Source organism: Corvus moneduloides, chromosome 2 (genome assembly GCF_009650955.1).
Source record: "Corvus moneduloides isolate bCorMon1 chromosome 2, bCorMon1.pri, whole genome shotgun sequence".
NCBI lineage: Eukaryota > Metazoa > Chordata > Aves > Passeriformes > Corvidae > Corvus > Corvus moneduloides.
In genome coordinates, this window is record NC_045477.1 from 31460944 (window position 1) to 31488690 (window position 27747).

The 27747-nt window shown below is 45.4% G+C and overlaps 1 protein-coding gene across 4 annotated transcripts in view; it reads left to right on the forward strand.

Annotated features, from left to right (window-relative positions):
- The window catches only part of MYO7A (myosin VIIA), a 101826-nt gene that overhangs the window by 43799 nt on the left and 30280 nt on the right, over nt 1-27747 (forward strand). For 2 of the 4 annotated variants that reach the window (XM_032098966.1, XM_032098967.1), the window contains exons 6-22: nt 2838-3022; nt 4482-4603; nt 6319-6461; nt 6563-6676; nt 7480-7633; nt 8295-8371; nt 9593-9712; nt 10929-11071; nt 11443-11653; nt 12129-12264; nt 12672-12778; nt 16156-16218; nt 21296-21433; nt 24141-24299; nt 24647-24739; nt 26076-26170; nt 27314-27398. In XM_032098966.1, coding sequence (XP_031954857.1) covers nt 2838-3022; nt 4482-4603; nt 6319-6461; nt 6563-6676; nt 7480-7633; nt 8295-8371; nt 9593-9712; nt 10929-11071; nt 11443-11653; nt 12129-12264; nt 12672-12778; nt 16156-16218; nt 21296-21433; nt 24141-24299; nt 24647-24739; nt 26076-26170; nt 27314-27398 — 2145 coding nt within the window. The remainder of the gene's footprint in view (nt 1-2837; nt 3023-4481; nt 4604-6318; nt 6462-6562; nt 6677-7479; nt 7634-8294; nt 8372-9592; nt 9713-10928; nt 11072-11442; nt 11654-12128; nt 12265-12671; nt 12779-16155; nt 16219-21295; nt 21434-24140; nt 24300-24646; nt 24740-26075; nt 26171-27313; nt 27399-27747) is intronic. The other 2 variants (XM_032098968.1, XM_032098970.1) reach the window with 1 other exon arrangement.

A 27747-nucleotide genomic window follows, 5' to 3' on the forward strand; every position in this document is an offset into this window, starting at 1 on the left:
TTGCTGTCATGCCTTCCACTGGATCACCTTTTTCTGTTCAACATTGTGGCCTTCTCATTTACTTTGCACCACCATTGCTGCTGCTTCATATATGCACTGAGAGCATCCATCCGCTTTGGTGCAGAGCTTGACCCACATGGTGAAGTTGTAACACCTCCCAGAGCTGGAAGGTCCCTGACCTGTGAATGTGGTTAAAGCTTTTAAGTCCTTCTCAGTAATGACCTTAACTTGAAGGGAATAAATGTCTGCAGCAAAATATGAAAAACTTCAGCAAGGGATTCTTGCCCTTAGTTTGGCTTGCATGCACCAAGAGAAGCTATGGTGAATAGCAAGAGAGTCTGGTGGGGAGTTTGGACTCATGAGTAAGGTTAAATCTCTTTATCTGGAGATGACCAGTGCCTGCTGCTGCTCTCTAAGGGCTGCCAAAATGCAGTAATGTTTGGTAGAGCTTTAACCCCATAACAATCCAGATGAAGTCAGCCATGGTATTCTGGGTAGTGAGGGAAGCAGGCTCAGAAAGGATTTGTTTGGGGCTAATTAAAATGTAGGTCATGCAGGCAGTAATGAATTTGCTGTGAGATGCGGTTCCTGTGGTCAGCTACGGCAGAGTCCCTGCTCTCAGTAAAGCTTTATTTTTCCAATAGAAAAGGACTTTGACATCACCCAGCAATAGAAACCAGTGAGCTAATATTTCCTTGGAAGTGCCCTTTGGCCCCTCATTGAAAGAGTGAACAAAGTTTTGCCTTCTGTCAGCTGTGAGAATTGGGCAAATTGTGATTATTTATCAACTAGGAATGACCTACGAAAACAAGCAGTAGTACAAGAGTTCGTGCTGACAGAGTGTTTTGCAGATCACAAGGGAAGGGTCAGTGAGAGCATCCAAAAAGCTTTCCTGCCACTAATGGTTAACACCTTTAAAAGCCTCTCTGTTTGCATTTGTGGCAGGGCAGACCAGTGTGACTGAAATGCAGGGATTTCAGAGACCTCTGCAAGCAGTTAGATTTTTTTTTTTTTTTTTTTTTTTTTTTTTTTTTTTTTTTTTTTGAAAAGAGGCTCAGGGAAGATGAAAAATGTCCCTAAAATTAACCTGGTAATAAATTGTAAAGAGGAAAAGAGTTTTCCAAATATCTCAGCTAGGACTCAAAGGAGTCTTCATTAGGGATCTTGGTGTCATAATCCCATTCAGAAATTGAGCTCACTTGTTCTCTGAGCACTGAAGTTACTTGTTCTGTCCCCTTTGAAGGCTTTTCTGGGATGTCTCTGCTCCCTTATTTCAATGCCTACTTCTTCTAAAATCCAGTCTACATTATTTCACATCCAATATCTACCCTTTGGAGTTGTGACGACATTGTTCTTGAGCTCAAAGAGCTTTTTCCCCTTACTGGCACGTAACCCCCTATTACAGAGAAGAGTATCGTGTCCTTTCTCAATTACCACTGTAAAGTCAAACTTCACATGGGATTGAACTAAAAGTTGCTGTCTTGTGTTGGCCTTGAGACTAGAAGGTGAGGAACCCCAATGTCTTTCATCATCCCTACTATGGGACACAATTGCCACCTACTGGCTGCCTTCAGGAAGCCCGAACTGGTGGCAAGTGTTCCATAGATGGTGACAGATTACTTCTTTTCTCTCACAAGCATCCTTTGCTGTGCCACTTTGCTGCTTTGTGCCAAAATCTTACTGGTTTTAGGCCGTGCAGATGACAACCCATAAGGATTATATTAATATTGGAATTACTTATTTTGTTTCCTGAAAAATATGTGCAGTAGTGGGGGCGCTTTCACAGCTGGTTCCACCAGGAGAGAAAGGTGAGATGAATCTTGTAACTTCAGTTGCTAAAAATTAACCTAGAGAAAGGGACTTGAATTCTTTGAAGTCACAGAGTGAAAGTAGCCTCCATCTCATGCCCCTTGGCTAAGCCAAGGTGGAGGTCCATGACTCACCTTCTCTAGACACTGACTTCTAGACAGATGAAACAGGGGAAGGAGATCCTTATTCTCTGCCTTGAGCTTGGGATGTGGCCAAACCTCCTAACCTCAACACTGTATCTGAGCAAGATAACAAAGTTCACGAGTCCTTTGGTGAGAGGCTTGAGAGAAACAGCTTCTGGAAGGACAGAAATGAAAAAGCAAGATACTACAGAGGAGTTTGCTGCCCAAGGCCCAGGACAGCTTTGCTCGTTCAAGTGCCCCAGAGAGCATGGGAGTGGACCAAAGGCCATTTCCAAAATTTCAGAAATAGATGAGAAGGGATATGTCAGGACTTTGTGGGCAATATCCATCTGCACAGGACAAGGTTTAAACTGAAGTATGGAGAGATTTGGTTAGGCAGAGATGGTAGAGAAGAATGTATTGCAAAGGGAAGCTTAGCATCTGCTACGGATTGATAGAAACAGGTTAGATAGTCATCTGTCAGAATGGTTTGGATCCAACTGGTCCTCCTTTGGAATGGTTCTCAGGTTTCTTTCATCTATGGTTTCTTGTTGTATGTGGAATGCAGTAGATGTGTATGAACATATGCTGGCTCTGGTGATATTTTTGCAAATATGAGCTTCTCTTGAGACTCTAAATCTTAACTGAGAGCATCCAAAATATGAATTAAGGCTTGAATCCATGCTGTGCATGAGCAAGGCTGAGTATGAACTGATTTAGGTATTTTGGGACTTCTGTTCCCCTTTTCCTCTAGGCTCCCCCTGCAAGCATCTCTGAGCATCATCTTTCATCCAGCTTTTAAAAAGCCTTGATTTTTGTGGCCTCCATCCACATCCCATCCAAGCTGCCAAAGTCTCTCAGCTGCACCCCACTCTCCCCATAAACCTTCATGTGCTTCTCCTCCAGACATACACTGGTTCAATACTGGTGGCAGTAAACCCCTACCAGCTCCTCCCCATCTACTCACCTGAGCAGATACGCCTCTACACCAACAAAAAGATTGGTGAGATGCCACCACACATCTTCGCAATCGCTGACAACTGCTACTTCAACATGCAGCGCAACAACAAGGACCAGTGTTGTATCATAAGGTGAGTTGCTAAGTTTCCAGCTGGACCATATCCTGAAAGCAGATGCTGAGAAAATGCAACATACTTGATTTGGAACAGCTTATCAGATAGAATCAGATGTTGAGTGACTGATTAGATCTTCCATCCACGTATTCCCTGTGCAGAGGTGGTCTCTGCAGTCACTCTGTTCCTCGTAAAGGTGCTTTATCAATACTTTGGTGTTTACCCTTGCAACCCAATAGATCTCATATTTATGTTTAACGTCCCCTTTTAAATTTAAACTCAATACTCCTACAGACATCAAAAATGCACATATCTGTAGCTTCTGCACAAGGAAGGGGTAGGGACAAGCTTGAGCACTGGACCTGTGGTCATTCACACTCCTGAACGGGTCTCCATGCATGGCTCTGCTCTGGACCAATCACCCTTGGGCACCAAGAAGTGCCTGGTTATGGGAATAGTTATATATATAATATGGGTATATATTCCCTCCAGTATCTGTCCCAAACAATGGTATGAGCCAGATTTGACATCCTCAGCCCTCCAACACTGTCAGATAAATTCTGAACCCACAGACAGTTTTTTTGTTTGAGGCACCCCTTTCCCCAAGGCATGCCTACCCTAAGTTTCATTGAATAAAGAGCCATAACTCTGGAACATCCCGTGTGCAGTATTTCAGATACATGAGTCTGAAAAGGCCATTCAGTAAGGCTTATTTTGCTGGTTTAAAAAAGCATCATGTGGGGCCCATAGGAGAGTCGATGCAGTGTGCCAGTGGCCTGAAAAGTGAAACAATTTGCCCATGAGGCCAGGGCTGGGTACTCAACATCAGGAAGGTCTATTTCAGTCACTGAACAGGCCATATACTCACCAAAATATTTCTGCCCAGCCCCTTCCTCTTGTAGCATCACAAGATAACTGAGGTTTTTTTTCAGTGAAGAGGAAAGTTTGAGGAATAACTCTGGCTTCCTGCCCCATAAGCTTCTCCTCTCCCACCTGCTCTTTGTTAGAACAAGCCTAAGAGACCTGTGGAAGTCCCTGCTGTTAAAAGGCCATATTTCACAGTCTGCCTTATCAAGACTAGTGATGAAGATGTCCCATGGGAACAGCTAGACCATGGACCAAAGGGTCATGGTCTGGTGATCATACCTGGAAAAGCACTGACTGAAAGTACTTCATGACCTTCCTAGTGCTGACTGAATGATGGCATTTGCTCAGGATACCCAAACTCAAGCAACAGCTTGGGCCAAATGGAACACAGAGCAAATCTGAATCTTGGCTGGAAGCTGTCTGGTACCATGTCTTACCATTTGTCCCACAACCAGTCCTTGGGATGCTGGAAACCCATCCTTAGTGGTCTCATCCTGCCTACGCTAACAGAAGAGACACAGAGACAGAAGTCCCTTTGGAGACAAAGGGAGGGACATTGGCATGGATGCAGCATGGCTTTCACTGACCTTCACTCCTGTTGTCTTTGCAGTGGTGAATCCGGAGCAGGGAAGACAGAAAGCACAAAACTGATTCTGCAGTTCCTGGCAGCAATCAGTGGTCAGCACTCCTGGATTGAGCAGCAGGTCCTGGAGGCAAATCCCATCTTGGAAGGTGAGGCCTCAGATAATGGAGAATTCTTTTGCTGGAAAAAGTAAAAAACAGATTCAGGAAGCACAAAATATAACCAAATGTAAATCACTTACGTAACACTTTGAGTTTCCAAAAAAGTGACAAATTTTTTTTTTAAAGTACACTTTTGCTAAACAATACATTCAGATTCTTTCCATCTGAATTTATTTTTCACAAGAATAATAATCTCTGGTTTGAGCTCTCAATGTTTCCTTTAATATTTTTGACAACTACTGTTGAAAGCAAAGCATTTCAGCTGACCTTAATTATTTTTTTCAACTGTTTTGTTACTTAAAATAGAAAAAAAATGTGGTTTTCCAGTTAAAGCAGTATTTCTTTCCTCAAAAAAAATCCATAAAAACCCCTGAATTTTATCTAATTCTGTGTGTAGTATGTAAAAGTGCTGATCAATGTCTTTTTGAGTATCTGATGTTCAATCAAAGTTCTTTTGAAAAATCTCACCACCACTTCCAGTGCTGGACTGCATGCAGAGCACCAATATCCCATCAGTGCTGTATTCAGCTAACTAATTATTTGCTTTTTTTGGCCATAGTTGCAAAAATCCTATTCCTATTCTTTGATGGTTCCATAAAACACCAGTTTAATAGGACCTGAGCTTCACAGCACCTTGTGCTGGCCATACACAATACTAAACCCCACCTTTTCCTTCCAAGATCAGTGAATGGCAGCAGAATGCAGAAAAAGAAATAGAGGAGGTCAAGAAAGAACCAGATAATGAGAATCAGCTTGTGGCCTTAATAGGTTCAGTGGCAAGCTGTTACTGTGATCAACCCCACTATTTTAATTGAATGTCTGTAAATTAAATAGGGGATCTGACCCTCTTGAACCAACGTGATGCCAGATAGACCTTTGATGCTTACACAGAAAAATCACATTTTCCTTAAAGAATGACACTGGGATTGTTCTTTAAGGATGGAGGTTTGATCAGCCTGGTCTAGCAGGAAGCATCCCTGCCTTGGCAGAGGGGCTGGAACTAGATGATCTTGAAGGTCCCTTCCAACCCAAACCATTCTATGATTTTTACCTCCACTGTGTGGTAAATAACCCTCTAGGAATCAACAGAAGTGTGACAAGCACACAGGGCGCTATTGACTATGCACTTAGTCACTGCTAAGATTCAGGGAGGAGAGGTTCTGTAGTTCAAGCACATGTCCATCACCTGCCAGAAATCCTGGAGCAGAAGTTGCATGGTGTGCTGGCTCAGGGCATTCACCCACACCTAACAGAGGATGGACATGGGTTCCTTTCTCTGCATAGTCTGTTTGCAGAGAGAAGTCTCCCGCTGGGGCTTGGCTTAGTTGTCTGTGTTTCCCTTTTGGATGTATTTTCCCTTTTCTTTCCCTCTCAGTGATCAAATCGCTCACCAGCAGCTCTGTCATTTCCTGCACAGTGTCACCTTGCACACTGCAGCCACTCTTGCTCAACTCTTGTATTTCATCAGCTGCTGCCAAAATCCTGCTGTCCTAGCCCTTCTTCCTGGATAAGGTCATCCCATTCCCAAGCTTCCTTTTTTGTGCTCCTCTCTGTATTTCCAAGGGTAGTCAAACTTAACAGAAGGCTTTGGAGCTGCTTTTTACCCTCTCAGCCTCTCTCTTTTGGCTTTCTTTCCCCCCATGAGACCAGATCCACCATTCTCCCTGCATCAGATCCCCTCTAACCCACCACAATTCTTGCAGCTTTCGGGAACGCAAAGACCATCCGTAATGACAATTCCAGCCGATTTGGGAAGTACATCGATATCCACTTCAACAAAAGGGGAGCCATCGAGGGGGCAAAGATTGAGCAGTACCTGCTGGAGAAGTCCCGGGTGTGCAGACAGGTAAGGTGATACACCTGCAAGGCACAGGGACTGGCGCTTGGGCAGCCGACCTTTGCAGTGCTGTTCTCCTCACAGAGCTGACACTTGCTCTTCTCCTGCAGGCCCAGGACGAGAGGAATTACCACGTGTTCTACTGCATGCTGAGAGGAATGACCATGGAGCAGAAGAAGAAGCTGGGTCTTGGGAAAGCCACGGACTACAACTACCTTGCGATGGTGAGAGAGCAGTGGAGCAGAGGTTTGGTGGGGTGATGTGGTGAAAGGGTGTTAGCAAGGGAGAAGGAAAAGAGAGTTGCTTCTGCAGCCAAGAGCTGCTTTGCTGGTTATGACCTTCTTGAGCCTTAGCCGCAGGGTTTGAGAGATCTCTTTGTCTCACCACCACAAGGCTCACAGTCTTAGTGGAAACCCTTAATCCCTGTGTCTAGACCAGGCTATTTCCACACTTCCTGTGAAGCAGGACGTAGTCTTGGATGGGATGGTGTATGGTGCCCATGCCACGTGTTTGGAAATTACCAGGGAGCTGGGTAAGACCTGATGCTCTTGAGGCAGTGAAGGACAGGGAGGAGCGCTTGCCTGGATGGCACATTCTAAGCAGAATATGGGGCTGAGCTGTGTGTCCAACTGAGCAAGTGTCCAACTGAGCCAGCAATCTCCAGCCCTACTCCCTATGTACCAGTGTTGATACCCAGAGGAGCTGATGGAAGCAGGTGTAATCATCAGCAAGGCTGGGACCCAGCTTTCTAACTGGATCAGTGGGAGCCTTCAGCTCTCTATCCCCATCTCAGACAGCTTTTTCTCCTCTGCTGGTGGCTGTCAGACCCAGAGTACCTGGGGACAATAGGGTGAGTGTAGGTCACAAGGCTGAGCAATGAATCATAGAACATGACAAAGGGCAGAGCCAGATCCACAAGTTCAGCATCATCCCTTAAACAAAATGCTGCTGGTTCAGGGGGAAGCCCTGATAGCTTAGGGTTACACCCGCGTGCTCCATGCAGTGTGTGACCTGTTTGCCTCCCCAGGGTAACTGCACCACCTGTGATGGCAGAGATGATAGCAAGGAGTACGCCAACATCCGCTCCGCTATGAAGGTCCTCATGTTCACCGACACGGAGAACTGGGAGATCTCCAAGCTGCTGGCTGCCATCCTGCACATGGGCAACCTGCAGTATGAAGGTAAAAGGACAAAATACAGGGACATGGTCCAGTGCACTGCTGCTCTTTATTCTGCATGCTGACAGGGAGCCAAGCTTAGGGATGGAGGGCTGTATCCAGATCACCTGCCATGGTGCCATGCCAGGCACTCAGGTGTTTATTGTGGCATTGTAAGGACAAGGAATGAGGAATAACTCCACCTGCCCACAGCAGGGCTCCCAGGCTGCAGTGTGCTCAATGACATCCACATTTTCTGAATGTTATGAGGTTGAATATGGCCACAGGCCATTCAGTACATTCAGATTTTACAAGGAGAGGCTAATGGAGTATTTGACAGGTGCCTGTGTGATTGGATATGCCTTTGTAAAGGTACCAAACAGCTCTGCTGTCAGAAATGACAGTGATTTAAAAAGCCGCTTTGGAAGACAGAAGCCTAAAGCACTTAGATGCTAGAAATATTTCTGGGTTCTTTACTGTCTTGTCTGTCAGAGCAGAGTGCAGGTCCTTTGCAGCCAGCAGCAGGACTCCAGCAGATGTGTGAACTTTTCTCTCCCTTCTATGGCCAGATTTTGCCAGGACATCACACAGAGGGAGTGGAAAAAGACCCTTTCCCCCACCCCATCCACCTTCTGCAGAGACACGTCCCTTGCTGATGGCTTTCCCTCTGCCTTTCTTTCCCCAGCTCGGACCTATGACAACCTGGATGCCTGTGAGGTTGTTCAGTCAGCATCACTCATCACTGCGGCAACGTTGCTGGAGGTCAGTGGCCCTGCAGTGCTGCTGTTCCCTTTCTGATTCAATCCCAGGTTTTTAGTATTGTGGCAAGGCTTCAGCTGAGCCAGCCTGTCCTTGCACCACCAGCTCTAGGAAGCTGAAGAGGCCCAGATAAGCCATATTGTGTCCTGCACATGAAGGTGAGTGTCTCCATCTGCGCTGAGTAGCCAGAGGACGCCACAAAGATGGTCAGAGGGCTGGAGCACCTCTTCTGTGGAGACAGGCTGAGAGATTTGGAGTTGTTCAGCCTGGAGAAGAGAAGGCTCTGAGGACAGCTTAGAGCCCCTTTCAGTACCTAGAGGGGCTACAAGAGAGCTGGAGGAGGGACTTTTGACAAGGACGTGGAATGATAGGACAAGGGAGAATGGCTTCAAACTGAAAGAGGACAGGTTTAAATTAGATATTAAGAAATTCTTCACTGTGAGGGTGGTGAGGCACTGGAACAGGTTGCCCAGGGATTTTGTGGCTGCTCCACTTGTGCAAAAGGCCAGGTTTGATGGGGCTTTGAACAACGTGGTCTAGCAGAAGGTGTTCCTGCCCTTGGCAGGGGGGTTGGAACTAGATGATCTTTAAAGGTCTTTTCCAATCCAAACTATCCTATGATTCTATGATCTGAGCTCCCCTTCATACCAGCTGATAGTAACAGACCCTCTGTTGCACATCGTCCTAGTAAGGACAACCAAAATAACTCAGTCCCTAAAGCAGGGTGTTTCCTTCATTGATACAAAGAAAGTTCGTGACGGTACTTGAGACAGATGTCATATATACTCTGTGTATCTGAAGTGAGCTGAGATGACCCTCGCTGAAACCATGGGTGCAGTGGCTGGAGCATTCTTCAGTGGTCTTCTCAAGAGCTAACAGGGATCCCTCTGGGACATCATCTTATCTCCATAGGCACTGCTGGTCCCAGAGTGTGATCCACAGCTCTCTGTCCACTTAGGGAGTGGACATTTCCCTGAAGAAGCATAAAAAGGGGTCAGGGTGATGCAAAGCTTTAACCATTCTGGTAGCATACAGCTTTGCAGGCTTTACTTCTTTCTCGTCCCTTCTTCCCACACGTCATTAACATTTCATGCTAAGCCAAAAGAACACCTTCCAGATGAAAATACGGTATAAAAATGTTAATTTTTCTCTCTGAAAATGTCTGTGTCGTCATTTGAGGTACCTCTCCTGTATGGCAGCTGTGTTTGATGTTGTCTCTGTCAGGTTGAGCCTCAGGATGTGATGAACTGCCTTACCAGCCGGACTATAATCACGAGGGGTGAGACTGTCTCCACCCCTCTCAGTATGGAACAAGCGCTGGACGTGAGGGACGCTTTTGTAAAGGTAAGTCTTAGGGCATTTCCTTATGCCTTCTGTTGATAAGCTGAAGAAATCTGCCCCTTCTGAGACTGGAGCATCCACTGCACAGGAAAAGGGTCTCGCTTGGGGCCTGTGTGAGCTCAGATCAGCAGACGCCCTTGAAACCATGTTCTAATTGGGATGCACAAAGAATTGAGATGGAAGGAGACTAGGTAGCCTGCTCTGCAAAGGATTTGCAATCTGGACTTGAGATTGTCTGTAGTCAAAGGGGACCTGCAGAAGAACCAAGAAGTCTGAAATTACTTCACCTCAGCTTCAGGAAAGATCCTCAGCTGCTGTAAATCAGAGAAACTCTACCAACACCTCTAGCACCCACACCTGAATTTCAGGATTAGGGACGTAAGCAGCAGTAAATACAGTTGAACAACACAGGGCCAGGGATAGAGCAGTCTAGCAGCCATCAGAGCACACAGAACATCACTTGAGACTTTGGGGAGATGAAGGTTGATGGGGTGGGTGCGCATCACTGCTGTGCTGTTTGCAGCCCCATGTAAAATTGTGAGACAAGCATTATTGGCATGCTTTGGCCAACTTGGGTCCTCACTTTATCTGTGGGGAAATGGTAGATAAAGCTGGTTTGATAGCTAGCCTGCAAATCCTGACAGTGTCTTCTTTAGTGGTGACGAGCTTTTGAATTGAGCTTCCCTCTTGGTTGCACTGCTGTAGCTTATAAAATAAAAATCAATAGCAGTTTAAAACGTGAAGTTCTGAAATTACTGAAGCAGCAATATCTGTTTCATTAAATCATCAGACTCTTCAGCCAGCACTGCAGCGTTTCAATGAGCACTTTGTCCAAGTGAGCAAGATGTTCTTGCAGTGTAACATGGCTCTGCTCTGCTGATCTGTAGAGAGAAATGTGTGGAAACCAAAGAAAGGACTGTCTGGCTTCACAGCGAACCCATAGATCCAGCATTTAAGACTATCCAAATTTGCGGTTTTGCTCTCAGTTGTCTTTTAGCTAGGCTTTCAGGTCTGTTTTCCTTGATCTACATAATGGTTCTTGAAGCTTTAAACCATGCCAAGAGTCTGGCTCAAACGTTGGTGAGCACATCCTCAGGGACTGTCTGATTGTTGGCCATGGTTTAGAAGAACCTGTGTCATTGAGGGTGGAATGGTGACACAGACTTGCAGGACAAACTGCTGAACTGTCTCAGGGAGCTCCATCTTTGGGATGTTGCAGGGAATTTATGGGCGACTTTTTGTGTGGATCGTGGAGAAGATCAACGCTGCAATTTACAGACCTCCTTCCCAGGAACTCAAAAGTATCAGGAGATCCATTGGCCTTCTTGACATCTTTGGCTTTGAGAACTTCACTGTGAACAGGTATGGAGCCTGCAAAAGGAGAACGAGGTCTTGCTCCTCATTCACAAGCCCAAGCTCAAGGTCTTGCAGTCCTTTCACCTCTCTTGAAGTGAACTGGACTGGGTTGGTCCAAGCCTTTTTCTGTATGAGAAATTATCAGAGCTAATCAATTGCAGCAGACAGCATAGTTCCTAAACTGGTTTAGACCACACACATAACATTGTTTTGGGAGAAAAACTGATTGTCTGAACCAATAAGGAAATTCTAAGCCAACAGCAGCCTTACTGAGAGGTTGACAAGGTCTTAGAGTACTACTTCAGGCATGGAGAGACATGTAGAAAAATTAACCATGATGCATCTAAAGTGGCCTCTTCTTGACCTTCCCTCCACAGTTTTGAGCAGCTTTGCATTAACTTTGCGAATGAAAACCTGCAGCAGTTCTTTGTGCGCCATGTCTTCAAACTAGAGCAGGAGGAGTACAACCTGGAGAACATCAACTGGCAGCACATCGAGTTCACTGATAACCAGGATGCCTTGGACATGATTGCCATCAAGCCTATGAACATCATCTCCCTCATTGATGAGGAGAGCAAGTTCCCCAAGGTGTGTTTTGGGCCCAGCCTTGCTGCCAGTGATTCTTCTGGTTTTATCCCCTTTGTACTTGCATGCTGGCATTCTGTGAGAGATCTGCTCAGCCCCAAACACACATTCACCAGTGGCCTGCCTATTTATAGTTTTTATTGCTCTCTTAAATTTTCTTCCATCAGTATCACAGCCATAATAAAACAAGTGTTTGTGATGGGAAAATATGCCTGCAAGAGGCTCAAGAACATCTATTGGCAAAGTTTAAGAGAAAATAGTGTTAAATGTACTCCTTTTGGAGCATTATTTTGAATACAGCATTACATATCAGTGATATTTAATCAGTTTCTGTAATTTCTGCACTTGACATATCCTCTCCAACATACCACTTCTCAACATAAATGCACAAGACAAGAAAGAAATGTGCCATTGACTGGAAAATTATTTCAATGGGAATAGCCTTGGTTAAATGTCAGATCTTTTCATGCATGAACAGGGTACAGATGCCACCATGTTACACAAGCTGAACTCCCAGCACAAGCTTAACACCAACTATATTCCTCCGAAGAATAACTACGAAACCCAGTTTGGCATCAACCATTTTGCTGGAATTGTTTACTACGAAACAAAAGGTATGGAGCAGCTTCTGGGGCAATTCAGGGGGTGAGGGGATGTCCATGGCAGATAAGCTGCTGCTGTGTTGGAGCAGGGCAGGGTGGTAGTCCACAGTAGTGTCAGTGTCCTTTTCTGGCTGCAATGACTTGACCCTCCAGCTATGCCCATGAGCTGCAGAGTTTGGTGCTGTTTCATTCGTGTGTGCCTGTGACAGAATGGCAGTGCTTTGCACCACTGCATCTTCGATCCAGTCTGAAGATGTGCCTCTGTCTTCCTTCTCATGGTCCCTCTCTCTCTGCCCGCTCGTTACTCCCATTACCTCACCAAGAACATCCGGTAATCCACCAACCCAGAAGCTGCTTGCAGCTCCCATACTGCCCATGTTGCGCTGTGTCATCTATGTGTTGTCCCATTATTTCTCTAGGTTTCTTGGAGAAAAACAGGGACACGCTGCATGGAGACATCATTCAGCTGGTGCATTCCTCAAAAAACAAATTCATCAAGCAGATCTTCCAAGCAGATGTGGCAATGGTAATGCAGGCGGGAGAAGATCTTTATTCACGAGGAGGGGTGTTCCTGGAAGGGGTGGAAGATTTGCAGACTCATATTGCTCTGATGCTCTTTGGGGTGTTTCAAACCTGTTAGTGAGAGTCAGCCATCAGGAAGTGTTAATGCAGTGCCATGGATGCATCCACATTCATGCCCCCAGTTCACTGCTTTTTGGTTCATCAAATATTATTTTTTTGCTGTGATTGCCCCTCTCTGAATTGTGTAGGGATTGGAACAATCAGATTTGTGATTGTAGAAATCTGAGAGAAAAGGAACTGTGCCTTCCACTTGATACATTCAGATGTGTGTGTAATAGAATGAGAAGTAAACTAACAGAGGGCAGATTTAGATTAGGTATTAGGAAGAAATTTTTTCGTGTGAGGGTGGTGGGATACTGGCACAGGTTGCCCAGAGAAGCTGTGAATGTCCCATCCCTGGAAGTGTTCAAGTGTTCAAGCAATCTGGTCTAGTGGAAGGTGTCCCTCCCCACAGCAGGAGGGTTGGAACTACGTGACCTTGAAGGTCCCTTCAAACCCAAACCTTTCTATGAGTCCAAGTAAAAGCTAAATACTTGCCAATCAGAGTAGAACAAAGGGAGAATCTTGCTGGTCTTTATGCACTGCCACAGGACTTGGAGGGAGCAGTTGTATTTTACTGTTACAACAGCAGAGAGAGAGAACACCAGTTATGAAAGCTGAACTTTAAAGCTCCTCTTTCCTCATCCCAGTCCTCCGGGAGGTTATGTGTTGACTCCATGCTCAGTGTGAGAGAAGACTGTGTGCCCTGAAGCTTTAGAGAAAGGCAGAGTTATTTCTTTAACCCTTTCCACCCCATTTGAGCATTTTTTAGTGGGATACCAGCTTAAATGCTGAGATTAGTGACCATTTCACCGTTAATAACAACACAAATGTGTGGTATTTTCTTCGGGAAGTTGAAAATCTAAATCTCTCTACTCAGCCCTGCTCCCAAAATTAAAGTAGAAAGTGTTTTAAAATATCAGTCTTGCAGAATCTGAAAGTCTATACAGATCAGTCACTATGGCCAAATCCCCCAGTTTTTCCCTAAGCAAAAGCCATGGAACTGTAGAGGGTGTGGGGACAACATTTTTCAAAGCAAACAAACTTTTGGCAGTCCGAGTCCCATTTCCAAATGCCAGCCAATGCCACTGATGGACCAAGGGACTTAGGGACTTTCAGGAGTGCCAAGCTGTAAGTGCTGAATTCCTTTACATGATAAGGGAAAGAAATATTTACATTCCCAAGACATTTCTTTAAATGTGCTACATGCTGTTTTGAAAGCCTTGGTCGTAACCTTTAGCCATTCCCTTTTGCTCCTGCTGAAATTAATGATCATTATCCTTTCAACTTCATTACGAATAAGAGAACATTTATCAATTATTAATTAAGCTACCAATTGGCGTGACACTCCTGGTGGGTTCAGAGCTATCCTCAGATGTGGATGCTCCTGTTGAAGTAGACACTAACTCCCTTAGCATCAGTGCTGCTGCTTACTTTGCTTTTTATTGCTTATTCCTCGCTGCTTTTTATTTTTGGTGTAAGCTTTTGACCTTGGAAGTGATTTTTTCTTCTTTGGGCAGAGTAGAGATGCACTCTGGGTGATCAGCAAGAGGGTTTACACAGTCACACAAGCTTTCTCACGGGGACACCTACCAAAGCATCTTTAAAAAATGCTGGAAGTATATAATAGCAAAGTTGGGATGTCTGCCTGGATGTCATCTAGAATGTGAGAACTGAAACCTTTGAAAGCATCAGAACACTTTTTTTTTTTACAGAAACCATTTGGGTTTTTTCTATAGTTCCACTAGACATCTTCAGAATCTGTCCCAAGTGGTGGTCTCTGTGCTTTGATACTTTAATGATGTCTGGTTTTCTTTTTTGAATTAGAGGTTTTTAGCCTGACTGTCATGGAACTGGAAGAGGAGCCAACATTGTGTACCAGCTCCCCTAGACATGCACAGGGTTGTTGTGAAACTGGAGAGCACTTATTCCCTGAACACCACCATGCAAAAATTCTCAGACAAGCAGGATCCAATATAGGGCTGAGATGCTTTTGCCAGTGCTTTCCACCAAAGTTCAGTAATGTTTGCACCCCCTTTCCTAGGACACGTGCCCCAAAAGAAGGAGCAAGTGAGCCTGGGTCATGAAAATTGACTGCATGTAGCAAAGATCTGTGGTGAAGTGTCCTTGGAATGTCTTGGAATGGTGCATGCCTTCCCTGAGCATCAGTGAGGCAATCTGTGGAGGAAGAGATGCTCAGGCTTGGGCAGTCAAATCTAACATCTTCCCTTAAAAAGAGACATGTGGCTGCTCTGCCAAGGGCTAAATCAAATCATGAGGCATTTTGCTCAACACCTTCCAAACTTTGGTTCTCAGGAGCTTATTGACAAGTTTGTAGGATTTTGTGGGTCAGTGACAAGCAAGTCCACATCTGCTTTACATTCACTCTTTCAAATGGGGTCCTTACAATCTAGAAACTTGAGAAAGCCACAGATCAGATCAGAGAAATTTGAAAACCAGTCGAGAGTGTATCTTTGAATATTGTAGTAACTGTTTGGTCCCTGAAAGACCTAATATTTGTGCACAATGAAACCTGTGTGGTGAACTGGGTGTTTCTGGAGCACATGGGGCTGTAAAGTCTCATTTATGCACAGCCATCACAGAGAAGGTCTGTCTGCATGTGTTTGCTGAATGGGAACATTGCTTTGAGTGGTGCCAGGTGAAATTATGGATTGAGTGGGAGTTGTACACTGTTCCTCTGAGGAATCAGCTGGTATGGTCTGGCAGCATTGCTTGCTCAAGGAACAGGTAGAAGGAGCAGTGGAGGATGGAACCCTGTAAAAGGAAAAACAAATGGGAAACTGAGGGGGCTTTCCCCTTGGCAAAAGTTGAAACTCTATCCAAAATACCTGATTTTTGGGATTAAAATTAGGGAGGAAGGGAGGGATTTCTTTGGAATGTTTGTGTTTTGTTCCTGGCACCTTCCCAGCCACTGTGTACTGAGAGCAGAGATGAGTGAGGATGAAGAGTGGGAATGGCTGAAATTGGATGGATAAAGAGTGGGATTAAAAAATGTACAGTTTGTTTCCAAGAAGCAAGAGCTGAACACTGGCAGTTCCCTCAGCTTCTGAGAAGTTAACATCGAGACAAAGGGGAAAAACCAGGAGAGGGTTAGACAAAAGTCTAAGAATAAATGGACTTTGTTCATGAGATGTATTACAGCTGGACCTCCAAGACTAAAAATGTCAGGCTCCCATTTCAGTTATTCCTTCTTTTCACTTTTGCTCTTCTCTGTCTCTGTTTTGTGTTTTGTTTTGTTTTTTTTACCTGTGCTTCGTGTAGTTTCTCTGTGGCTATGCATCCAGCACATTTGGCCAGTCGCCCTCGCCCACACCCACACCAAAGGTAAACTGAATACATGAGTTCCTCTGTTGTATACTCACCTCTCCTTGGCAAGGATTGTGCTTTACTCCTGTTGGTTTATTCCTCTTCCTGCACTATCTATAGAGGATCCATTTCAAGTGACCAGTGTGACGGAGAGCATTTTTACAGCTTGTTGAATAGGTACAGGTGTATGACTGTGTCACTTAATTCTAGGATTCAACTCAGAAGAACTTTGTAATGGTGGGAATTTGGTTTGGATAAAATCAGAACCAGGCTCAGCCATAAGTTTTTTTTCTTGATATTTTAATCATTTTAAATAACTTCAGATGGATCATCTGGGATTTGGCTGTTGTTTACCGCGGTGACACCATTGGCTTCAGTGGGACATTATTCCTCCAAACAACTGCAAATCTGGCCCTCTTTTGCACTTTTTGAGGCAAGACAGCTCACATGCAAAGGGAGACCCCTGGACTGCATTTCTAAATGCTATCGTTTTTGGAGGTGAAGGGTTAGTTCTTGTTCAAGGGAGACCTCAGATCCAAGTCTTCAGAGACAAGATAAGATGAAATTTTGTCATGATCATCAAAACAGGCTTTTGGCATCGTTTTTAGGTCTTTTCTGTTGCATCTCATCTGCTGACTGGTTCTGATAGCTTCCCAGACTTTGCTTGCTAGATATTTGGCTGTAAGGTAGCATATTGTGTGCTAAAGATTTTGTGCTATAAGCTTTCTGACTCTGCTCACATTTCCATAACCCCTTGATAACCAGAGGATTAGCCTGCTTTTCAAAATTCAAATCCTTGCATGGGGCTGAATTTCATCTTTTTTTACTTCTGCAATATCTTGGATGTTTGGATTTGGAATTCCAATGAGGAGGATGTGACCCAAAATGGCTGAAAGCCATTCATTCCTTCCTCTCTGTATCATGGTTAAAACTGTTTCAATTGGAACATATCACTGGGCCTTGCTCTAGAGTTGTAGCAAAAAATAATAGTCCTTCCTGAGTCAGGATATGAGAGAGCTGGAGAGGGATTTTGACAAGGGTACTGAGTGATAGGACAAGGGGAGTGACTTTAAACTGAAAGAGAAAAGGTTTAGATGAGGTATTAGGAAGAAATTCTTCACTGTGAGGGTGATGAGGCACTGGCACAGGTTGCCCAGAGAAGCTGTGGATACCCCATCCCTGGAAATGTTCAAGGCCAGGTTGGGTGGGGCTCTGAGCAACCTGGTCTAGTGGAAGGTGTCCCTGCCCATGGCAGGGGGGTTGGAACTGAATGAACTTTAAGGTCTTTTCCAAACCAAACCATTAATGATTCTGTGATTCTGTGGTGGGATTAAATCCAGGAGAGAAATGTGCAAAATCTGTCGGAAATGTTTAGGCCAGTTTTTTTTCCTCTGAAGATGTCAACAGGAGATGCAGGGAAATGGGAGTTTTGTTGTTGTCATAGTTGATCTTACAACTAAGCCTCATGTTTTGTGGGTTTTCTAATGAATAATAATTGTTCATATTTGTTAGACACTGAGGTAAAGGTGGAACAGCCAAGATAAAAACGATCTTTCATATATATATATATATATGCATGTCAATAAGCTTATAGTTCAAAATAGTGATACTCGGCACTGTTATGTAGCCCAAGTCAACTTTGCAACTTTGCATTGGAAGGCACTTTCCAGACTGCACAGCCTTTAGGAGAGAGACTGTCTCTTCACTATATGACACTGTATAATGAGGTGGCCTCAGTTTTCAGTGGTCACCTGAAGGCCACCCCAGTGACATTTCATATAAAAACATAACAAACAATAAGCATCATTTTTCTCAGAAACTGCATGTCCCATTGCCCAATTCCGTTACCTTATAATCCTAAAGAGATGGGAAGATAGTCCTTTGTCCAGAACCTTTCCTCAAAGTACTGCTGGTGATACATGCTTCTCCTTCCTTCCTTAACTCTCCTCAAGTATTTCATCTTTCTGCATTTCCACTGAAGCAGGTGCCATCTCCTGATGGTGTTTCTGGTGCACCAGCAGCCTTCCCCTTCAAGGAGGAGAAGGTGCAGAGGGACAGAAGGAATAACTTCTACCATTTCTGGCTCAGTGACATTTCTCCTTGTAGTTGCCATTCTCCTTGCCTTTTGTCTTGGTGTTACTGCAAACAGCCATGTACGTGTTTGCACCTCCAAAGTTCAGACTGGCTTGAGATGGCAGAAAGAAGCAGAATTGAAGCATGTCCAAATGTCATGCTGGTCTGCACATCGTTCTAAACTCTCTTCTGCATGCTCCTTCCCTGTAAATCATTGAATTATCTTCTTTTTCTCATTTTTCTCTTCTGCTTTTGAGTCTTTTCTTCCTTTGGTGCAGAATACAGACTGAGTGCCCCAGTTTTGGGTACAGCACCTGTGAATGCTGCTCATCCTTCCCCACGGCACACAGGTCTCATCCTCCTCTTCTACTGGGCTTTGTAGGCACACAAGTGAAGAGAGAGTCTGAGTCCCAAAGATGTTACAGTCTCAGAGTTTGAAAGCTAAGAAGTGTCTGGCCAGGGAAAAGCAGAATGTATCAGCCCTTTTCCCATCAGGCTATGAGGACTGGGTCTGCTTTTAGCTAAGAAAATGCTTCTCCTCTGCAGTAAATTCTGTCTTTTTAGTGCCTTGCTAGGCTGTGTTGACAGGCTGCTTCACTCCTTTTTGGGGTCATTTTGTTGAAGTAAGGGAAGAGGTGTGATTCTCTCCAAGCTGCTGTTGAGGTGAGGCAGAAGGAACCACAATTGCTTGAGTGGTGTCACCTATCCCTGAAGGAGGAAGCTGATGAAAAACACTTGTCAGAGTATTCATTGTGTATCTGAGAGCCCAAATAGTGCCCATAGGGCTGATGCCCACTATTGAGAGGGGTCTGTGCGCAAAAGTCAGGCCCTGAGATGTCGTCCCTGAATGGGATGATGTGGTCTTGACAGGGGGAGCCCAGACCACTCTGACTATTTGGACAGGAAGACAAGCTGCTCTCTGGTCACTGTCCCTTCCTTCCAACCCCTCCCAGCAAAAAGCTCTCAGATGTAAGGATGGCGATGGCACCAGTGCTTTTTGCCAGATCTGGATGCATGCAGGAAAGAAATGCAAGGCACCAGCAAGATGGAGAGGCATTTCTTGCTGTCTGGGAGCAAACCACTCATGCATTCCCTCGTAGACCCCTTGTACAAAGTCTTGCTGCCTTCCTAATACCATGGCTTAAAAATGATCTCTCCCAGCCAAGCCCAAATTGACAAAAATTTGGCTAACATGCAGTTGTTTCCAACTGCCAGCTCTGCTCCTGTTGCTGCTTCTAACCCCTGTGGCTATCCTTCCACATCTCACAGAGGTGACCTGCACGCATAATTAGCAAAGTGATAAGAAAACATTCATCAAAGCCTTTCAAACCAGGATTCTTGCTGAAACAGCCTTTTCCTCAGAAAATCTGTGACAAAATACGAGCATCAGACTCTACCATGCTCTGCAGGTAGCAGTTGTGTCCATTAATTACTCTAGATTTGTTAGCAGTTTGTCCTTCTGGGGAGGATTTTGCTGGGAGAGATCACTGGTAGCCCCCCATGCTCTTCTTGACAAGCAGGCCAGATTTTTGTGGTGTTTGCATGAGCTGGGTTTTCTCTTGTTGGAATTCCATGATGACTTTGTGTTTGTCTTGATTGGGTTTGTCTCAACATCACATCCAACCTGAGCTCTGTAAAATCCCTGTTCGTGGTAAAGGGGTTGGACTAGAGGGAATTTATAACCCCTTCTGATCCAAACTGTTCTGTCATTCTATGGAATTCCTCAGTTTTGGGGGGGTGGGAATGTTGAAGGTTATTAGTGCTATGTGATGAAGCATATGTAAAGATTTTAGCAAAAGTAGAAATAAACACGGCAACAAAAATATGCAAATAAACACTGCGAAATGTGGCAGCAAGGCCAGTGCAGATGAGGATTTTGTGACTCCACACATGGCTTGACCACCTGCAAATAAGAGGATGTTTGGAAGAAAAATGCATTAAAATCCTGCTGGAATCCTCCCTTTGGGAATTCTCTGGCCATCAGGTCATGTCACATGTTCACCCTGTTTTTAATTCAGAGAGAGTTGCCTCCTGGTGCCAAACTTTTCCTCCAACCTTTCAGCATTGCCTGCTGCCCCACAAAGACTCCCTGAACACCAGACCCCACTAGACACACAGCATCACTGTGATTGATGTGTCATGAGCTCAGGTAATAGTGGCTGGCACATGAAATGAGCTTGGGACTTCATTCGGAGGTGGTCTAACAAGGTTTTCCCAGAGCAGGGAGAAGGGATCTTAAGGGAAACATACACGTTCTCATTTAGAAACACTTGCCCCAAAATAGAGGTTGGGTTATTAATTTGACCAAGGGAGCTAAACTAAGAAAAATACTCCAAATCATCCTGATTCACCCTAAATACTCACCTCACTTAGTCTAGTTAATCTTCTTTTCCAAAAGCAACTGGAATCTGTGGTGGTACAGGTTGAGGAGTCTCAGCAGAAGTTTCTGAGCTGTTGCAGAGTCACCCTGCAGCAAGCATTCCCCTGGATTATATTTTACCCTAAATGGGTCTCTGGTTCTTGTTCCAGGGAGAAGGAGGAGCTCAGCCTGACATGAGGAACCATGACAGAGGGTTTGGCATGCCCATGCTGCAATCCATGGGGACAGGGAAGCCTGTGCTGCTCCTGAGGAGCATCCCTGGGCAGGTGTATTGCCCCAAGCTGTAATACAAAGAATTTTGATGGCCCAGAAGAGGCAGTATGCTCTTATGGGCAGATCTTCCTCATGGCTTTGCATAGGGAAGATGGGTTTTCCAGTCACACAGCAAGGTTCAAGCAGGAGAAATTAAATCATGGCACTTTTCCTGCCTGCACAGAGCCATATGGAGTAGGCTGCCGGAGCCCGGCCATTGCAAGTTCACAGGCTCTGCCCTTCCCCTCTCCTGCCACAACTTTCAGCCACCTCTGGCCCCACTCCCCACTCCAGCCCCGGCTGTTGCAGGAGGTTCCTGGGGATGTGGCCAGAGGGGAAAGGCACTGTTATCCTTTCATTTCCTGAGTGCACTCCGCTGCCGTTTTGCAGGGAGCAGAGACAAGGAAGCGCTCACCGACGCTCAGCAGCCAGTTCAAGCGCTCCCTGGAGCTATTGATGAGGACTCTCAGTGTGTGCCAGCCCTTTTTTGTCCGCTGCATCAAGCCAAATGAGTACAAGAAGCCCATGGTAAGTCCTGCTTTTCTCTCCTGGTTCCTTTTTGTACAGGATTGCCCGTGGGGTCATTCTGCCCTGGAGCTACCGCCAAAACTCCTTTGGGCATCAGTGGAGTCAGGATTGACCCTGCGCGCTTAGAAAACCAACCCGCAGCCTCTTGTGCAAGCAACAGAGTCACAAAAGGATTAGCAAATTCAGGCACTTGCTTTGCAGTCCAACAGCACCCCAAAACTTCTTGCAGGGGGTAGCTCCTGACCCTGCCTTTCTTCCCAAGGGCAATCTCAAGGAATTCACCCTGCAGCCCTTTATCCTATAGGAAATGCCTCTCCGTTTCCATAGGGGGTAGTCTCCTTCCTGCTAGAGACTTCAGCTGAGCCATGTTCTGTGGCAGAGTTCAGTGCTTTCTAAAAATCATCTTCCCATGGGTGTTTCCCTGCAAATCTTGGCTCTCAATGGATCTCCCTTATTTTAAATCCTGTTTGATCCTTTCCACTGCCTTTTTATTTTCTTCACCAATTACAAAAGCATGGTTTTAAAAGCAGAGGGAAAAAGAGGCAAAATAGCACAGAGGAAATGTGAGAGGAGTTATCTTGCTCAATTCACAGTGATTTGCTTCAAAAGCAATGTACACTATGGGGGCAAACTTCTGGGAGCAAATGAAAAGGAAGGACAGGGCTGTCAATCCTCCTGACCACAAACTGCTCATGGAGGGGACTCTTAGTTTTGCAGAAGAAGGCAGGTGGGTGTTGTATGCCCTGATCCCATTCCCCACACTTTGCAGGATCAGACACTGATGCTGTGAGCTATCACTGTTACCTGCTCACCAGACTTAATAGCAATACTGCTTGGAGAGGAAGAGCTTTATTTAATAAATAAAGTTAATATGGCCAGAGCTGGGGCTTTATCTGAAGTCAGTGTCTGTTAGCAAAGCTCAGATGAGTGTAAAAAAGCAAAAAATACTGAATTTCAGAGCTGTTATATACAAGCAGTGTTTGAAACTTATTTTTGCTGTTCAGTGAATCTAGTATGATGGAGAACAAAAGGTTTGGTGCCTCTCTCAGATCATTTTACTGTGCTCTTATCCTGTTTTTGGTGAGAGTAAAAAGGCACCTGTTAGCCTGTTAATGGAATACCTTGGGTAAATATTTAACAGTATGTCTGATCTGTGATTATCATCTGAGCAGAGATCAGAACAAGACCTTCTTTTTGAACATAGGTGATGTTGAGAAATAGATGTACATCCTGAACTGATGTTAGCAAATTATTCCAAATGCCCTGACTCTGAGCTGTTTTTACACCTGGGTGTCTGGAATTCAGTCTGGTATTTTGTGTCATGCATAGGAAGTCTGTATTTCATCAGCTCTTGCAAGTACTAAGCCAGAAGTCTCTGTTCGACCTATTTGTCTACAGAACTTTCAGTGGGACATTAAATCAGCTCCAGGTTTGAAAGAATTAGACAAAGAGAAATTAATCTCCCCATTAAAGAAATGGGTGAGCTAACACTGAATCAGAGACTGCAGTATGATATGAAATGTGATTTCTTGCTAAATTTAATTTTGGCCTTGGTTTAATAATCCAAAGGAAAAGAAATCCCAGATAAAGGCACACAGAGCTGTTCAGGGTGATTGCAAAAGAGAACATTGTCTGAGAGATCATTTTCTGTCCCTGCCTTTGAAGGAAAGCGTACTGATAGTGATAGGAAATGGGATAGCGGAAGTGAAAGGTCAGTGGAAAGTCCTGACTGTTTGTTACTTTATGTTATTCTAAAACTTTTACTTCCTTCTAAAATGTGCTTTAGGGGGCAAAAAAACTGTTTGTATCGGGATGCTGGCTGGAGTTCTCTGGGTCTGTACATCATCTCATGCTGTTGTTTCTGAGTATTGTTCTGGTTAGTCCAAGAAAAAGGCATGGGATGAATTCAATAACAAACCATGCAAAGAAAATGCGGGGGGCTTTGGTTTCAGTCTGGACCGGGCGTAGACGAGAGATCTCTGAAGTCAGATCTTGGAACATGCGGTTTATTGCAAAGGGCGTGGGTATAGGGGCACTGCTTAGAGCTGCCAGACTCAGCTCGGAGCAGGCCCCGGAGAGCAAGAGAGTAAGCGGGTAAGAGAGAGCGAGAGGAATGAGAGTGAAGAAGAAGTAGTGAGAGAGAGTGTAGTAAGAGAGTGTGGGTAAGAGTGTCTGAAGTCCTGGTTACAATACAATAAATCATCTTCTGTACTGAATATTCTAATTGTCACTAACCAATCTAATACAAGATACAAATCCTATAGCATTTACATACAGCCTATAAGAGTTCTTATATTACCATAGAATGTTACATCTTAACTTCTAAAAACTACTCTTTGGACCCCTTCTGCTGAGCTAGTAGGGTCTGCTCTGACCCTTGGACCTGCCTGCAAGCAGAGGGTGTTGTTCAATCAAGAGGGGATTACCTTCAGTCGGCCATACCATTGTTTTCCAGTTGTTCAGTAACTAAGACTTGGTATTTCAAAAGCGGCTTTCATTTCGATGTCGCTTATATTTTTCATATTCCCAAAATCTTTTGTCAGGCAATCATATTTATAAGGCTTTCCTGTTTCATCTTCCCCAACAAGAAAATCAAAACTGTCTCCAGCAGTCTGTGCCTCATCAGGAGCACATAGTTGCCCATAAGTACAATGAACGAGCCCTAAAAGATTTGCAATCAAACCCCAGTGTCCTGTAACCTCCCCAGCTGTTTGATCGGGAGCTGTGCGTCCGTCAGCTGAGGTACTCAGGGATGATGGAGACCATCCGCATCCGCCGGGCTGGATACCCCATCCGCTACACCTTTGTGGAGTTCGTGGACCGCTACCGGGTGCTCATGCCGGGGGTGAAGCCAGCATACAAGCAGGTGAGAATCCTCTTTCACAGGTGACAATTGCTCTCTGCTGGGAATCTCCAGAGATATTTATGGAGTGCACATCCTCTCCAAAAACAATTATGCAACATTTGATCCCCAGGTGTCACAGTAGTGCTCTGGGCTTTCCAAGTGAAGGAAAAATGGTTACAGGGCTGGCAGGAACAGTTAGCCGTATTCAGCCTGTCCCTTTCACTCATCTTAAATGAGGTGACAGTAAAGCCATAAGAACCTCACTAGCAGAAAACTGCAGGATTTGGGACCAGAAAAGGTTCACACTGGGCTTGGGAGGAGCGATGGGTGAGTCTGGTCCTGGTGAATCCCAACCCCTTTTCTATCAGGGTGACCTGCGTGGGACATGCCAGCGCATTGCTGAAGCAGTGCTGGGGAAGGATGATGACTGGCAGATTGGCAAGACAAAGATATTTCTAAAGGTGAGTGGTTCTCCACATTCCCCCCACCATCTTGGATCCTTGCCTCTGGAGGCATGTCCTACCCTTTCCATCATAAGACATGACCCTTTTCCATGGTCTCTGGGCTGGCATGTCAGTGGGTAGAACCTGGGTTAAGGCAGAACATTAGGGGCCAGTTTAGGAGCAGCAGGCAGGAGGAAGTCCTGACACTGTGCCAGCACTGATGAATTCACAAAACCACACCGACACAAAAGTGGTCACATCCAGTGCACAGCCTTTTCCCTCCTGGGGTGAGTGGTTCAGCTTCCTCTCCTGCCTTCACCCAAAAAGGCACAGCAGCAGGAGGGATGCCCATACAGAGCCCTGCAGAGAGAGGGACATGAGCACAATAGGCTCATTTTCCTTTCTGCACATCCTTGTGCAACCCAAGATGTGCCTACAGTCTCCTTTTCTGCATCAGTCCAGCTGACACAGAGCAGTTCAACACTGCAGGTGCCCTGCAGCCCCATACACACTCATCTTTCCTTACAAACCCATTCCTGTGCTGTTCTGGGAAGATGAGGCTTCTCTTGAGCAAAAATCTCAACTATAAACCCTAACTGCTTACACCTAAATTCACCCCCAAATCCCACTGCCAGCACAAACAACCCCATCTCTTCCCCAGAGCTTGTTCTCACTAGTTGCTCTTTCCAGAGCCTGTTATCAAGATCTCACAGCTGTCAGGACAGGAAACAGAGAAATTGGGAGGCCCCAAGGGGCCGCGGGAGGTCGAGCAAAGCAGGAAATGTGTGGAACTGCCTCTGCTGCACCCAGTGTGGCATGGCTCAGCTTGCCGTGACTGGGAAAGAAAGCTGAATCACACACAGCATGGGAGGAATCAGAGTAAAGCTTGGATTGGTGCATCTGAGAGCCTCAGGGCAAAGGAAATTCAATGTTTCGAGGAGCTGGTTTTTTCCTTAGGGTAGGGAGACATTGCAGTCTTGGCTAGAAGAAGTAATGGGATCCAGGCAGCCTGGAGTTTGCTTACCAACCTGTCCAGTGCTCCTAGGAACTGGTCCCATGGCTGAGAGCAGTAGGAGGGAGCTCTGCAGGGAAGGGCAATGTAATTCAGACTGTGAAGTATTGCATTTGCAGCTTCTGGATGACCTGTTTCATTTGGGAATGAAGACTATAGATCACTAGGGTTTATGTTAGCATTTCCCCAGTGAGCAGGTGGGGTAACACTTGGGACGTAAAATGACCCAAGAGTTTATTTTGAACAACAGTCCTGGAGACGGGTCTTGTACCACCCTCTCTGGCCACATATCAGGCAGAGGGAGAGCTTGAGACATTGGTGCTGTGTTGCTTCCTCCCACAGGACCACCACGACATGTTGCTGGAGATTGAGAGAGACAAGGCCATCACAGACAAAGTCATCCTCATCCAGAAGGTGGTCCGTGGGTATAAAGACAGGTAGGTATGAACCCCACTGGCAAATGGGAGGTGACCTGTGTGGGATGCTTCATCCAGCAAGTGGCTCCTGGAGGCTGCTTCACTCCTTTTGTGCCCAGATGACCAGAGGGGACCCTGATGTGCTGACACTCAGGTACAGCGAGTACTAAAGGAAAACAGTAGAGGAAACAAGAGGATAACTGTGTTACCTGCCTCAAACCTGGACAGAATAGGACCTTCTGTCCCTGTTCAGTGCCGTCTTCAGGGGATGTGGTGTTTGCTATGACAGTGCAGCAGTGGGACTCTGAGCCTGCTGAAGGCAACCCTAAGACTCCAGTCTGTGGAGATCACCACAAGATCTCCTGCAGAGGGAACCCTGGGTCATCTACTGTGACTAAAGTTGCTCTCCCCAAGGCCCAAGGGGTTCAGAAGTCTTCCCTTTGCAACCCGGTTTCCAGACATGGGAGGAGGACAGGGAGCTCACAGGATTGTTGTGGATGAAGAGGGGGAGCCACAGCCGAGGACAGGCTTCACCTATGGAGGAGGGACAGTTGTTGGGGTTTTGTTCTCTCTTACCATCCAAGCCATGGTATGACTCGGGTGGTGCTTTGCAGAAAGGGCACCTGCTGAATAACTCATCAATCTTTCACACACTAATCCTAGTAAGACCCCCAAGGCCTCCTAACACAATTGTCTCTATGTTGTCTGCAGGTAGAATCAGGTCAGGCTAGGAAGGATTGGAAGAGCAGATAGGGATAGCAGGGTGGTGTTGGTGAGGTTTGCTCTTGATATTTGGGTGAGATTCAATCTATTTTCAGGTGCTAGAACAAAATGGGAAGGACACATAGGGAAGAGATTTTAGGTGTGAGAAGGGGATGCAGGGCTGGGGGAAAGTGGGGACCATTTTCAGCATCTCCTGCTCTTCTCATTTCCATAACTGGGCATAATCTGCCTGCCCAGACCTCTCAGAGAGAGTCCCTACAGATGTTTTTTGAAAGCAAAGAGAGCTGGGGAAGGAGACATTTTCAGGCCAAAAATGCAGTGTTTATTCCATCTGGACACTCAGGTTCAAATCTCTAAGAAGTGAGGCCCAGGAGATGATGATAACTTGTGGCCGAACCAGAGGCAAATGATTGAAATTGACTTTGAAATTTGACTTTGCAGGTCCAATTTCCTGAAAGTGAGAAATTCAGTCCTGATGATTCAGAGATACTGGCGTGGACATAACTGCAGGAAGAACTATGGTGCTGTAAGTACACGGGTGCTTCCTCACACCTCTGCCTTCCTGCCTCTTTCACCTGGGACATACATGAGGACTTCTGGTTAAAAATGTCCCATTGAATGTAAGAAGTGGTGAGGTTGGCTTTTATCAGTTGGAGCAATGAAAGGAAGTTTGCTCTTTTGCTCTGTCTTCTCATTGAAGAGACCACCTCCTAGTTGTTCTTTTGCCTGTGACTTAAATGTCCATTGCACCAACTGATGATTTGGGGTTTTGTAAGTCTTCCCCTAGTTTCCAGATGGCTGGAAACTCAAGAGCCTCTGAAAAACAGACTCCATCTCCACGTGGGGCCATATTTGAGTTTCTCACCAACCCATCC